The following is a 16119-nucleotide window of genomic DNA, read 5'->3' as shown; positions in this document are numbered from 1 at the left end:
TGAAATGTATCCTTCCGGGAGAAAGTTATGAGTGTGCCCGTGGTATTCTTAGGTTTTCTACCTTAGAAGAACGTCAAGGAATTTTTTGTTGAAATAAAAAATTGAATCATTTGTTACCCGAAACTACTTTTGTCCCATATAACCTTAAAAAAGTCCATGAATTTTGTATCCCAAAGTTAAAACTAAACGTTCTAAATCATTTACTGTATTATTAATCATAAATGGTAATCTCTCCTGCACAATTTGCTTTTCTTTTTGATGTGATTTCGATTTTCTTTTTTATAATGTTATATATATATATATATATGTATATGTATACATATATTTATTATACCTTGTATTCAATGTTTTTAATGTTACTGCCCTTGTTGGAAGAAAAAACTATTTACAGCAATTAAGTTTGCTTTTTGTTTATCCTGTCGCTGACAAGGGTGTTGTCCTGACTTTCTTTGTCCTTGTATTGTTGTTTTAACTGGCGAAATATATGAAATGAAATGAAATTGTTCTTTCATATTTTTTTATTAATATGTTGTATTTTATTTGATATGGGTAAGATCTTGGTAAGTTATTTTTTTAATATTACTTTTACCATATAATAATAATATTAATAAATTAGTTTTTAAAAATGTATCATGTGAAATTTGTATGCATCTATATGATTTCATTTTTTCTATTAAGAGAAAAAAATACAAGTTTCTATGCTAATGTTTAATTGAGGACCATTTCTGAAACAAGCATTCCAGTTTAAAGGGCTACCCTCTGCTATTCCATTTTGGTTATTTTGTAAATGTCAATGTAATACAAATGTTCACAATTTAAATGTCTAGGCTACTGTTGCGACATAAATATATTGCACAGAAACATAGGCCTAGGCATATACCGGTATTTATTTTAACTTTGTATCATTAACACAGTAAGACAATTATCATATATGTATTTAATATCGATTAAAAGGATTGTAGTAAATTGAATTGAGTCATAAAGGTATTATAGTAAACAATATCTCTATGATTGAATTTAATTAATATTAACCATTTTACAGTAGGCTATACGACGGTCGACTGGGAATTCCCGGTTTATAATTTAATCAATACGGTGGAAAATTTTCATGACCATTTATGATACCACAATATCAGCAATGGTCATGTGTAATGTTTGATTGTGTGCATATAACATGCTGGCCTCTTTAAATTTATATACTAAATGACCAATAAATAGTTGATAAGTACTGTAGGTCTATTTATACTATAGTAAGTTTTTCAACTTATTTTTCAATAGAACACCACGTGATCACTATCCTGACGACAGCGGTCCTTCTTTTGCGCATGCATGTTTTTAGCAGCCTGCTTATGATCAGTTATATTGAAATGTGATGATCGTTGGCGTAAAATTGTGATGTAAAAACCAGTGGAATTAACCTTGTTATGATCGTAAGACGACAAATAAATTTGGAGTAGGGCTAGTTGTACCACTCTTAATTACTTTTATCAACATAGTTTGGGGCTTCTTGTTCTAGCTAGAAAACGTGATCAATTTGTGGACCATCCGCAAGAAAGGGCTGAGGACATGGGGCTGTCAACCGAAGAAGCATACGATATTCTGGGCATCCCGAGAGGCAAGTTAATGCTAGTCTAGGCTAGGCCTGCCACCAGCCTAGACTAGACTGGTGGAGGCCTAGCCTTAAGTCAACAGTATTCTTCTCTTTTATGCAATAAATTCATTTATTTTTCATAAAATGTTAAACCAATAAACGTGAAACTAGGATTTAAACTAATGTAACTAACAAGAAAAACAACAAGGTATTTCTTTCAAAAGATTTTGCACTTGCTGGACAGGTAAAAAACGTGTGAGAATCAAGAAATCTTTATTGTCGACAATACAACATGATACAGTCGAAATTTGGATCCAGGTGCTTATACAATTGGTTAATTATACAAAGGGTAAAAAAATATAGGCCTAGTGTTAAAAAGTATATTACAGACATTAAAATTACGGTATAGGCTAAAAACAAACAAAACCAACAAAAGAGGCCCTCATTAACAAGTCTTAGCATTTGGGCCTATCCTTATTTGTGCTTGCAAGGAAGCCCCATCTTTGCTTTTCTACATTTTATCTTTTTTAAAACTGTTAAAGTTCTTAATTAATTCTCCTAATCCTATTTTGTGAATTATTATTCTTGTAAAGAAAATAGAATTTAGTTGTAATGCCATGTTCTAGAATTTGCTATTAGTGTATTTGAATGAAACTGGAAGGTTCTTTTATTACATGAATTCTCATTGTGTACTGATTCAAAAGACAACAAAAAGTAACTGTGTGTTGCCAGGTTATACACCTGAATTATTAAAATAACTCTGAAACCGGATGAATTTATTCAAAGATATTTTAATTAATAACCTGCTTTGTGTTCACAGGATCTGAAGAGGAAGAGGTTAGAGCTGCATATAAAAAATTAGCATTAAAATGGCACCCTGATAAACATAGTAATTCAGATTCAGCAACAAAGGTATCTCAAAGTAATTTATGATTTACTATTTATTATCAAGATTTATAGGTAATTGCCCCCTAAAAATAATAAAGGAATCATAAAAAGTATTTCTGAAATACTTACTAAGTTTATTAACTTTAGCATTTGAAATTTTTGAATTTGAAAAATGTGTTTGTATAATTTTTCGCTGTAAAATTATTATTAAACATTTTTTAAGTACACTAATTTCTTTGTTCAATTGATAATTTTTTTTACTTCAAAATGAGCAAGGTAATTTCAAAAATTACTTTGTATGATATTTTGGGGTTCATGAGACGGTACATCTATAAATACTTTTGTTCAATATTCTTAATTGTAGTTCATGTACCGTCATTTAGTATACTCTTCAAATAGCATACATTAATTTGTATGATCTAATAAGTATTTGAGAAAAATGTATGTCCCCATTGGGATTGGAACCCAAGACCTTCCGATTACCGTTCCGATACTCAACCAACTGACCTATGAGACCAAGTGATAACACCCTTGGATTTTCCCATTAGAACCCATATTTTCTCAAGATGTTGCGTAATATGCAATGAATAATAGTAAATCTCTTGAAAGTAACTTTGGTATGGAGATGCACCTCCACTGGTGTTAATTAAAGATGATAATAAGTATTTGAGAAAAACGTATGTCCCCATCGTGAATCGAACCTAAGACCTTCCAATTACTGTTTGGATACTCAACCAACTGAGCTATGAGGCCAAGTGGTATACACTTGTACATTTGTATTAAGTACTAATAGTTTTCTTTAAATGTTTCGTTGATTAGAAATTCCAAGAGGTTTCAGCAGCGTATAAACGCCTGACATCGGACGAGCCTGATGATGGAAGTGAAATCATATTGTCACCAGTAAGTATTTATTTCATTATTCAGTCAATAATTGTGCAATATAGAAACTTGAAAGTTGGATGTTTCCTATCCGTTAAGAGAGAGTGTCATAGCATAAAATAATAAAGTAGGTATTACTTAATGAATTGACAATTTTTTTGAAAATGATTTTTGAAATAATTACTTACTATAAACCCCAAATTTTATAAACTTTAGTGGTGATTACCAGTGGTGGATCGTAAGAATTCAAAATATAGGTGGGCCTTGGGAGGGACTACCAAACTACAGTACCTCAGCCCCTTCATGATTAGGTGCTCAGGTACAAAATTGTATGTTATGGCCCAATTCTGGATGCTGGAAATGGCACTCTCAAACTTAAATATGAATGTAATTTTTCCCTCCCTTTATTATTATAACACTTAATCAACATTTTTTTTTTTTTTTTTCTTAAATATGATTTTTTTTTTTTCTTACTATATAAGTGTTATTTTTTAAATATTATGTCATATTGAAAAAAAAAAAACCTGTATACAATGTTTAAAAAAAATTAACAACATAAAAACTTATTTCAGCTGTATGTTTGGAGTATCACATTGTACATACTATGAGTAGAGTCCCGCCTTTAGGATACCCCTATTAAGGGGGCACTTTTTCAGCCACAAAATGAGAGAGAGTATGTCTTTTACTGTGGCCAACACATATTGAGGTGTTCTACTTATTTTAAAATTCAACATTGGTATCTATGTATTATTTTTTATTCAACAACACAAAGAGAAAAGTTGCTAAAAATTACACTTAAAACACAATTAGGTTTCTAGAATATTGCTTAAATTAATTTCAAGAAATACCATGGCATGGGTCATGAGCTACAGATAAAAATAAAAAGTAAGTTTACAAAATATGATGCAATGCTTGATAAGGCCTGTCCTAGTTAAGTTATCAAGTAAATTGCCAACATAGAAAGCTGCTAGATAAGACCTGTCATATAAAGTTCACTAAAAGTCACAATCTGGTATACTTGTCAGGGCTGTAAATAGTTGGTGGTCCTATGTCCGGGACTTAAGTATTTTAGGGCTGGGCTAGCAAAAAATACAATAAAACTAGACCAATATTCAATAGCTGATACTGTATATAAGGGCTAGCAATTATTTTAGCAGAACTAAACCTCTTACGGCTCTGCTTGTACAGTTATTAAAGTGAATTGCCAAAAAAAAAAAAAAGGTCAAGCAGTAGACCATATACTCCCACTGGGAGCCAATTTTATGCCTTCAGTCAAGATAATTTGTTTGATAATTGTTGATTGCCATTGTGTTAATATTATTGTTGCTTTACATATAATTAATCAATTTGCTTTATCTTTTTACAGTCAGAGATGTTTGACCTCTTTGCTAGGATGTTTTTCCATGCTAGTAAGTACACATACCATTCTTAATGACATAAAATATTATTTCAGAATTGTTATTGATTTTCTCTTTTATAAATTACACAGTACAGATGACATTGAAAGGAAACTATATAGAATATGTGTAACTTGTAACATTTAATATATTTTGGTTTAAAAAACAATTGTGGAATGGTATACAAAGTGAAGATAGAGGTGACACATACTGGGCATGTAACCTTGGTTTTTACTGCTAAAATTGTAATGTAACAGAGATTTTAAGTAGCAGCTCCCTCTTCCCCCCCCCCCACCCCATGTCGTATAATAAATTACTTTTCTGTCATGGTAAATGCAAAGTTGACTTATGGAAAATCAACTTAAGTGAGGTTAACTGTGTATGCAAACAAATTTTATTTCTTTTCTTCCAGGATTTAATGATTGTTATGACAGTGATGATTTTGATGATGGCAGTGATTATTCAAATGATGATGACTTCTTCAATGAAGAGGATGATGATATAGAATTTATTCACTACTTGGCAAACAACTGTGGTCGAGGAAATTTTAAACATAAAACAGAGAACTTTAACATAACAAAGAATCGGCCCTCTGAAAGTGTACGTAAAACTTCTAATTTTTCACAACAAGTAAAGAATGGATTATAAATTTATTATTATGATTTTTGAAATTTGTTTTAAAGTGGGAAAATCTTGATTAAAGCCAGAGGATCTGCTAATTAGTTTTAAATATATAACAAAAACTGGTATGCATCCCCTAAATCGGAATGTTTCACTTTTTAACACAGTTGAGAATGTACTAAGTATAAAATGTGTTATTATGTGTTATTTTTTGTAATAAAGAATAAAAAGGGAATCATTTCTACATTTTAATCTCCAGTCTACATTGGGCCAGTATTTGGACATTAAAGTTGCCATATTAATGAAGAATCAAAGCTGTGATCTAACAGACTCTGCCCCCCCCCCCTGATCTTAATATGTCCATTTTTGCTCACCTCATACCCCATGGCAATCCTGGATAGGTGGGAAGAAGAAGCCATGAGCAATTCTTTCTGAAAAGAGTGTGTGCACTATATGAGTCCTTTATTAATAAAAAAAAAAAAGAAATCAAATGTACTATCTATTTATAATTGTATTCATAGGAAGCAAGAAAAAATGCCGAGGAGCTTGTCAAGGAGGAGGAAAAACAACGAAAACAGCGAGAAAAGAAAAGGGCAAAGAAAAAGAGACAAAAAGAAAAGAAACGACAAGAAAAAGAATCTAACGAAAAAGCTAAAAATACAGAAACAAGTGAAGACATAAATGAAGAAAATATAACACAAAACAAGGATAAAGAACCATATATAACAAATGAAAACCATTATGTAAGTCAGTATATAAAAATTAGTATTGCAATCATTTACTGCTTAATTATAGTTTGTGGGAGTGGGTTTTGCCAATATATGTGACTGGCTCTGGCTGTTTTTTTTTCGCAATTTCTAATTTTTACACAAGTACCCAAAACATTCAAGAATCAGAATTTTGAACATTTTCAGGTTTTTGCATTTTATGAAAGATATATTGAAGAACATTTCAGCAAAATATCATTAGCTAAATCTAACTGAAAAAAAAAAAAATTTTAATATAAATCTTAATTATAAACTATTGATTTTGGAATCTTTGGAAGCTGTTTTCTCAAAACATACATGGCTAACGTCCAATGAATTAAATATTCATAACTTCGCCAATACTCAACCAATTTCAAATAAACACTGTTTTGAAGAATTCATGTGGAATCTACAAATACCAAAAACTTTTTCCGACAAATTGCTGGTTTTGCCAGAGCGGATCACATATGTTTTCTGTCAAAGCTCAAAATAGGTGTATCGTAAAATAGCGTTGGGTTTGGCATTTATATTAATTGATGGAGGGGTGCGGCTACCATTAACATTTTCTATGAAGTTATACTGCAGATCAATTTCATATTGATTAGTATTGTTTTATTTTATTTCATTACAGAGTGAAAAATCAAGTTTAGGTGAAAACAATCCATCTAAGTCATTTGAAAATAAAAACCAAACAAAATATGCAGACAAAAAAAGCAAAGATGAAAACGTAGAACAAAATCCTCTTCAAAAACAGATGCATAAAAATAAAAAAGATTCATCAACAACAAATAAAAAGTAAGTTAAAAGTTATATTTGATTTAATAATGAACAACTTCAGTTAACCATGGCTGACTTTCAGAGTACATGGAGTACATGTGCATTGAAGCTCCCCAACCACTCCCCTTGGACTACAGATCATGCACACCCTACTGGATCTGCCCCTGCCCTGCAATAAAGTCCTAGGGCGCATTGCTATAAAACGGTCTTAACTGGTAGTCTTAACTCCTCAAATAAAGGCGGCTTTATTACTTACTAAAGTCACACCACTAAGACCATTGCTATAAAATGGTCTTTGCTTAGACCGCTTTGAGTATTGATATGCAAACAAGCACTTCCTGGTAACAAAATTGAGGGTGCTTATACACATAAGTCACGCTTGCTTGACACATGAACATGTATCAAAATGAAAGTAAATAAACGTAGACTGCTGAGACAATTTGAAAATGCTTATAATATTATTTACTTCTGAATGAGTATCAGTTCAGATAAATAGCATATATAGATATTTATTGAGCCATTATTTCTTTAATAGACAAGACGCACACGGAAATACAGGGCAGAGTGATGAAGAGGTACAGGGGTGGGACACACAAAGTGCTTTTTTCGCACGGGCTGCTGCCACGGCAACAAAAAAGATTACAACGAATCAACCAAGTTCGGGGAAAAAGAAAGATAAAAAATCCAAGGAGCAAGGGGAGAGTATTGAAGGGATGGACCCAATTGTCCTTAGGAGCCGACAAGTTGCTGGTATGTGTTATTTTATCTGTCCATCACCTGTAGATTATTATATGCAGCAAAGTAGAATATACGTGTTGTGATAGAAAAATGGAAACTATCACAGTGCTAAATTTATTTTGTTTATGAATAATTCATGAAAAAACAAGCTGTATTTTGGAATTTAGACAGAAATTGTGTTTCATAATTTTCTAGTGAAAGGGAATGAGATGGCTAACCAAGGACTGTATAATGATGCTATTCAACTTTTTACTGAAGCTATCAATCTTGATTCAAAAGATTTTAGGTACGTTCAAATAATATGTATAATGTGATGTATTTTTAATGTATTATGTTTAATGTTTCATCAACGTGTCTAAAGCCAGGCACTCGCTGGCACAGTCGTCGGCCGCAGTGATTCTATGGAGAACACAATGCCACGATGCGTGCAACGTTTTTTTTTAATGACGATCTGTCCAGATCAGAAGACGGCATTTTATCGTCTAGCGCTCGCAGAGTGCGAGGATGCGTCCATCGGCCGCCAGTCGTACAACCATTGTACGATGCAGTGAGTGCGGGCCCCCATGATCTGAATTGTCAAATGTTAATCTTTTTATGATTTTCTAAAAATATTTTTAAAACTTTTGTGCTTAAAAATATTTAGCACCATTTAGTATGTTTTTCCATAATTTTGTTTCTTCAGGTTTTTTGGCAATAGATCTTTCTGTTATGATCGAATGGGACAGCATGATAAGTAAGTTGAACATTTCTTCTTATTGCTATATTTCGAAATAAGAGATCTCATTTTAAAACTTGTCTAATATTTCTTGGATTAGTATATCTAGTAGATGTTTATTTACTTTAACAAAGCATGTTATTAGTGGTTTGTTTCCATGCAGGCCTTGATACTTACACTTTACTTACATTTGCTTCACTTTCACCATATTAGCCATGACTGTCTCTCACCTACATTCCCATTGTCTTCTAGGATATAACTTTTTTGTCTGTATTTCCTCCATTCATATCTCTCATGTTGGCGAGTCCTCAGTATGCCTAATCCAATTTGTCTATTTCCAATTGTATCAAATTTTGATCTATCTTCTCTCTCACAACAAGTTTACAGTTTACATAGTAATTACTGTATTTAGATGTAGACTACAAATAGACCCCTTCCAATGTTTACAGTGGCGTGGCTGAATGCTCCACTGATAGGTAAAAGAATCGCCCAGTAGGACAAATGCACAGGAAATCAGTACACTGGTTATCTTTATTTTTGTTGTGCCAAAAATACAAAAGCTACATGGATAAAATTCACATACGCCATAATTTTATATACGGTGTATGGAATTGACAAAAAAAAAAAAAAATTAAAATCTAGTAAATAATATATTTACTATTTTTATTCAATTTTTAAAGAAAATTTCGTCTCTTCCGATTAGTGGCGTAGGGGTCTTGAAATGGAAGGGAGCTGATGGGGGTGAGAAGGTAAAGTGGGGATCGGTCATTAGGTTAGGTCATTAGGCTAACTCGCAAAATAAGGTGATTCGAGGTGATTTTTAACTACTTGAGCATGATTGTGGGTGGGAGATGGGTGAGTATTTTTCTTTTCAGGGGAGAGGGGCGTGCGCGACCCTCGTACATCCTAGATATGCCAATACCTAGCATGCCCTGCAATTTACCCTACGGTCCGCCACTGGTTTACATTAACCATATCTTCAAAAAGCCCAATCCATGTATCACTATTAATCACACTCTGGGAAAAGAAATATTTCCTCACATTCTTCTGACTTCCCAATGGATAAATGTGAAGTGCTTTCATCCTTCCTTGAAAAGACAGTAATTGTCTCAGGCTTGGTACTAGCTTTGTTGGTCTTTTGTAATTCTCAAGTACTTTGGTGCCATTGAACTGCTATGGATTCCTATAATATTCTTCATGGGTATGGATGAATGTATGACTTATAGAGCAGCGTTTCGTAAACTTTTAGACACTGACGACCCAGTTCGGAAATTCAGACGTTCATCACAACCCACTGGCCCTAATCCACGCATGCCTAATTTAGAGAGCTAGACCCAGTGCACCATTTGGGGACTGGGGTTTTAAATTTAAATAAACAATGCATAAGCAAAAATAAACATTACGACAAAATTATAATGAACAATTATGAATGTAGCCACATTGTACATTGCTGCGTCATTGCACATCAAAGTATGCAGATTGATGGCTTAATTTGTTATGTATCATAACACCTCATACATGTTTCAAGTTATAAATGCCTATAAAATTAAGGGACAGAATTGAGTTAGCTGATTTTGGTGATTTCTGTCGAGGTTTTGTGAACCACCAAAATATTTTGATGACCCACTTGTGGGTCTTGACTGACAGTTTGTGAATTATAATTTTATAGGATGGATAAACTATAGACTTTGATGATAAAGTTCAGTTGATATTCTACCAGGCATCTGGTTAAATTCCTGAGAAACAGAAACTTAAAGTGCCTTGTCACAAAGACACAAGCAATTTAAACATCCTTTGTCACATGCTAATGACAATGACTATTTTGATTGTTGATTTTTATTTTGTTTTGTTTGATGTTTTGACCAAAAACCTTTCCACTACATAATTTTGCAATGTCAGAGATTCAGATCTCAGCAGTAGATTGTAGAATAACATTTTATTGTAAAGGTTGCACTTTAAATAGAATAGATCACACACCCTTATGGAATTATTTTCATGGGATTGCATCAATTGTATGTTGAATTGACTAACCTTTGACAGGAACCCAAAAAGAGATATAGGACTATCCTTTCTTGTTTGACTTGATGAATTGTCACTGTTTCCTCTCTAGGGCATTAGAAGATGCTAAAAAAGCAATTCAGCTAAATAAAGAATGGCCGAAAGGTTATTTTAGAAAAGGAAGAGCTCTTGCAGGCTTAAAAGTAAGTCTTCATTGATTTCATATTGCCACCATCAACATCATCACTTCATCATCTCAATCGTTATCATCTTCTTAATTCTAATTTTTAATATCATCATCCATCTGATTGGAAGAAATCTTCCTTTGAATTTAAAACAAAGAGTAGGAGATCCTAGTTTGAATGCTGATTGCAATCAAGATGGTTAAAAGTCTTTTTATACCACTATTTAAAAGTTTAGTATCTTTAATGAGATCCTGTTTTGTATAATCAAATTTCCGTATGGGCAATTCAAAGACTAATGGTGTACCATCCTCATATTAAAGAGTGACGGAAGTTACTGGATTCAAATTTACCTTAAGCCATTGGCTAGTGAGTAAGGCATCTATGTATCAATCGAAGACCAGAGTGCGACTCTCAGTTGGAGGGATTTTTTTTACTATAATTACAACATAACTTCCAAGATATGTCATCTGATAGGCTAAAAAAACCCTAATATTTTTACTGCTTACATTGTTCATATATTTTTCATATGTAGTTACAAGAACGTGAACATAAATCAGATTAGTCTGAAATCCGGATTTTTGCTTAATGAGCATTTATATGAATTTCTTGTTTTCTCGAAACAGCTTTATTCCGATGCTGAAGCAGCATTTGAACACGTTTTAAAACTTGATAAAGAATGCGATGATGCAATCCAAGAACTAATACGCGTCAGGACTCACCAACTTATTGTAAGACATTCGATTACATTCAGTTTTTTCTTTTTTCTGTCACAAGGGTAACTTGAATCATTGGAGTTTTAGCAATACATTTTGCTTCATTTACCCCTGGCCAGCAATTTTATATTTAAATTGTTATATTTTTTTATACAAAAATTCAATGAAGTATATGAAACGTAGTCCACTTATAAATACACACCACTCTTTCATGTGATCCTACCTTTTTTATGCTAGTCCATTTATAATTTTGAGATAGCAGCACATCTCAACATGACAGTGGTTTTTGCTTTTGCTGCTCCCTGGCTCACTTTTATTCTTTATGTTTGTGAATTGCTGATTTTGTTATTGTTAAGTTTTTATATTAATTTTTATTTGCCAGGATGAATAAAATATAATTTTGATGTTAATATAATTATATAACATGCAAAATGCTGAATTAAATGTTTAACTTTTTCCCCTCTCAGAAATGGGTTTTTCAAGACAGCAAAGTGAAGCTGCTTTTTTTCGCTTTTGCTGCTCCTTGGCTCACCTTTATTTGTGGATTGCTGATATTTTGTTATTGTAATGTTTTTATATTAATTTTTAATTTCCAGGATTAATAAAATAAAATATTGGATGTTAATATAATTATGTAACATGCAAAATGCTGAATTAAATGTTTAACTTTTTCCTCTTTAGGAAATGGGTTTTTCAAGACAGCAAAGTGAAGCTGCCATCCGACAATTCACGTCAGTGCAAGCTGCGTTGGATTCTTTGCTCAGCGGAATGGTACCCCAAAGTACAGAGTCTGATGAAGAAATATATATATCTGATGAGGAGGATTATATAATGCAAACTCTTCAAGAAAATAAAATAGAGTAAATATTCTGGATTTAAAAAAATCTTGTACACACTTCTTCTTCCATTAAATTGTTGCCTTTGTCTTTTTGAAGATTCTGCAAATGTCTATAAAGTCATGTGTGTCTGTGTTTGCCCCTTACAACCATAATGTTTATTTTATTTCTTTGGGTGTACAGTAATTGATTAATATTAACAACATGCTTATTAATATATTTTCTTGTAAGTTCTCTCCCAAGTCTTATTTACATTTTTTTTCTCGCAAATGAGTTTGTTTTATGGTGATTAGGAAAAGCTATTGTTAAACACCTCTGTTTGATGAGATTTATGTGGTGCATAGTTAATGGTTGAATATGTAAGAAACAAAATATTTATCCAAAATGTCATTGTTAGTAGTTTTCCAACATTATTATAATAAATTCTTCCTTTTTTTCTGCAGTGCTCGTAATCCAGAAAACTTAACATCATTGTGGATAGGGAATGTTCAACCAACTGTAACAGAAAAACATTTGCAAGAGTTATTTTCACAGTGAGTATTAACTAAATATATATACAAGTTTGGGTACTGAAATTTAGAATGAGGTTGGCCTTCCGATCCTATGGTCTGGGATAAAATCTTTCTAAATTCCATGATTGTTGTAAAGCTGGAAACCTCTCCAATCCTCATGTTGCATAGAGGGGATTTTAGGTCATTGTGGCTGCAGAGTGAAGACCTCACGAGTTGACCACCATCAGTAAATATATAATTCAATCAATATACATTGCACTTTTCCAGAAGTTCAAAGTCAACAACTGACCAATACGAGCATGTTGTTAAAACGCAAGGCCAGAAATATATGCATGTCACAGAAACACAATTTTAAGATCGTCGTTTTGTGAGAACTTGGCTACAATATTCAAGGGGTTAGGCTTATTGGAATAGTTCATTATTTACATAAGGATGTGGAACAGTAGCTTGGTTGTTAGATGCTTGCATACCAGTACCAGGGTCCTACATTCAAATCATGTGCAATACCATTTTTTCTTTGTCCAGATATCATTTTTTTTTGACAAGAGAATGTTGTATGCCCTTACATAGTCATGTTGCACTTATGTCATGATGTGTTGTCACAATATTTAGGCACATCACATGTTGTTTTTGTCAATAAAACTTTAGTTATATATTCTGTAATTGCAAGTGCACTTGCTTTCGGATTTATTAAAAGATAAAGTTAAAATAATTTGGTTGTATGATTGTTTTCAATGAAGAGTTTTATTTTTATTCACAATTAACAGATGGGGTGCAGTGACAAGTATTCGTATGCTACCCGAAAAATATTGTGCCTTTGTGAACTTCAAGTCAGCACCATCTGCCAGCATGGCCCTGGAGAAACTACAAGGCAAAGATTATCACGGTCGCCAGTTACTAATAAAGTTTCCTGACAACCCAATTGTGTCGGGCCAGCCTAGGACCACTGTCATACGAAAAAACGTCAAACCAACTGCTGCTACTGCTAGTGCTGCTGCTGCTGCTACTGCTAGTGTTGCTGCTGCTGTTAAACCTGTTCAGAAAGCTGCTCCACAGAAAATTCCGGAAGCTGCCATAGCAAAGCCTGTGTAGGTTTATTGTTGATAAGTTTTAGCATACCTGTAATCAGAGAAGCTTAGACCTCAAAATGGTATTGATTTGAACTGATAAGAATATGGTATTCAATTTATAACAATACAGATCTCCCTCTAATTAAAGACCCTTCCAATTAAAGACTACCTCCAATTAAAGACCACTTTTCTGTGGTCTCATATTTACAAACATCTAAAGAACATGGAAACCCAGTCCCAAAAAATGGTCTTTAATTGGAGGGAGACTTGTTTAATGACAGGTGAACGGAGATAGTGATTGATGGTTATAATCATTTCTATGAAAATAATGATGTTGATCATAAGCACTTCCCCTTAGTTATTCATCTGCATTTAATGAATAATGTTGATAAATTGTATTGTAAAATGACAAAAAAAATGAATGAGCACAGGTTAAATACAATCATGCTTTTTTTCAGCTCCGGTCCAGACCTTGACAAGTCAAAGGTGAAAGGACCCGTGAATGGCAATGAGTGTTATTTTTGGCGAACAACTGGATGCGCATTTGGAAATAGTTGTCGTTATACCCACACTCCAGGCACTAAGGGTGTCGATCGTAAACCCTGGCAAAAACCGACAGCTTAACAGCAACAACACTAGTTATCAACTTGTTTAATAATTTATATCCACACATGATTTATATTATAAATATATGTATTCGTTGTTGGCTTTAAAAAAATATTGCACTACTGTGAAATCATTTTCCCCCCAGTTTTAACAGATTTATTAAACAATATAAATATAGGTCTTCTAATTAAAGATACCTTTTTTCTCTTCTATCAAATGTCTATTCTTTATTATTCTAATTAGAGACCAAAGCTGCTAAAGACCATGGAAACACTGGTCTTAAAAGTGTCTTTAATTAGAGGGAGACCTGTAATTAAAATGTAATGCGAGTTATTGGAACAAACCAACGTTTAATAGATAATAAATCCTAGTAAAAAATGACACATCCCACCTTGATAAAAATCAATGCTCCCTAATTCATGTTATGGTCAAGATATTTAAAGTGTTCATGGTTGGAGACTGAAGATGGAAAACAAAGTATATTTTAAATTTGTTTTATTTCAAAAAGCTAACAAAATCTAACAAGGTATGCATTTTGTAATTTGGTTGAATGTGTAACAAACACAGTACATTTCAGTTGTGCTGGACCATGCAAGTTAACAAATACTGATCTTTCCTGTTATAATCGATTAAATATTTTGGTATGAAGGAAACCTTACCAAATGACCAGATTTCAAGTGTAATGCTACTTATTTATTTACGTAATATTCACTATATAGTTTGCCTCAATTATAGTTTATATAATAATTCCTCAGGTATAAGCCCACATCCCCCCCCCCCATCTTTAAGCACCAGGGTATCATTGTCATTGACTCTTGTAAATACTGGTCATACAGTGTTGAAAACTTTCCTTTTCATAGGTTATCCCTACAAATTATAGGACATATTGTCAAGAGAAGATTCCCTGGGTATAAATGGCGCTTATACCAGAGGAATTACATGTGAAAAGCTATGGTTTATGACTGCATGATACAATAACAATAATACAATATAAATTGACATATTTAAATTGACATTTCCATGTTCAGTATTAAGTCTGGATATAAAAATGTAGGCCTCAATGGAATTATAAAATGGAAATGGCTATTTAATCCGCATTAGACAATGAATTTTACTTGTGTTAACAAAATAATAATAAAAACAAGCGAGTTGTATAAATTGTGCTGTCATTCATATTGGCAAAGTATACAATAACCAACATTCTTATGCTAATTATTCAGTTCAACATTTAGCAGGTTGTGGAATGGCAAGCCCATATGAAGCACCCACTACAAAATTGTCATATTTGCACCATCATAAAAGAATATTTGCAATCTTGTTAATAAATAGTTAACTAGAAACATGGCCCATATATACATGTGGAGGAAGAAGCTTTAAAGATTAGTAATTTGAGGCTGACCACTTAAAAAAAATACAATAAAGTTTAGCAATCTTTAAATACAGTATAAAATTCCATAACCAAAAGCATTAGACGAGACTTTTTTTATACATTGTTTCGCGAACTCATTTTCCTAGAGATCATTAGAGGACGGAAAAAAATAAAATAAAAATTAAATTTTATTTTTGAATGCATACAGTGTAGTAATAGGATAGTTGAATGCTTTAAATTTATATAATATGGAAGAAATATACATATTTTATTTTTGGAGATAATGGCTATGTTCTCACACAGCAGCTAACGGTTAGCAGGATCCGGGCCGTGCGTCCATATGAGAAAATCCTGATCCGGATACCAAGAATATGATGATCGAATCACTGGCCAATAAGAAATTGTAAACGCGTACGAGTGATTGGTTGATGATATAAACACGCTCACTTGCTAACAGTTAGCGCTAACTGATCGGGCG

At 32.8% G+C, this 16119-nt stretch overlaps 1 protein-coding gene across 1 annotated transcript; it reads left to right on the top strand.

Moving 5' to 3' along the window:
- The first annotated feature begins 1316 nt into the window (after nt 1–1316).
- Nucleotides 1317–15426, top strand: LOC117118826 (heat shock protein sti1 homolog). The gene is made up of 16 exons (XM_033263541.1): nt 1317–1615; nt 2412–2503; nt 3299–3379; nt 4725–4767; nt 5168–5355; nt 5898–6119; nt 6754–6917; nt 7435–7649; nt 7833–7923; nt 8320–8370; nt 10463–10553; nt 11159–11263; nt 11930–12108; nt 12528–12617; nt 13364–13684; nt 14125–15426. Exons 1-16 carry the CDS (start codon nt 1567–1569, stop codon nt 14288–14290), a joined length of 2148 nt encoding a protein of 715 aa, XP_033119432.1. The 5' UTR covers nt 1317–1566; the 3' UTR covers nt 14291–15426.
- The last annotated feature ends 693 nt before the right edge of the window (nt 15427–16119 follow it).

The sequence above is a fragment of the Anneissia japonica genome, unplaced genomic scaffold, assembly GCF_011630105.1.
Source record: "Anneissia japonica isolate Jap-2015-1 unplaced genomic scaffold, ASM1163010v1 scaffold737_len1565949_cov176, whole genome shotgun sequence".
NCBI classification, from domain to species: Eukaryota; Metazoa; Echinodermata; class Crinoidea; order Comatulida; family Comatulidae; genus Anneissia; species Anneissia japonica.
Note: the sequence above shows the minus strand (reverse complement) of the source record. Positions and strands in the feature narration are given on the sequence as shown.

Bases quoted from the DNA above. Each gene is read 5' to 3' on its own strand.
- LOC117118826 (XM_033263541.1), top strand. From the start codon at position 1,567: ATGGGGCTGTCAACCGAAGAAGCATACGATATTCTGGGCATCCCGAGA. The intron at 2,504-3,298 runs GTATCTCAAAGT...TTCGTTGATTAG, and splicing joins ATTCAGATTCAGCAACAAAG to AAATTCCAAGAGGTTTCAGC. The intron at 4,768-5,167 runs GTAAGTACACAT...CTTTTCTTCCAG, and splicing joins TAGGATGTTTTTCCATGCTA to GATTTAATGATTGTTATGAC.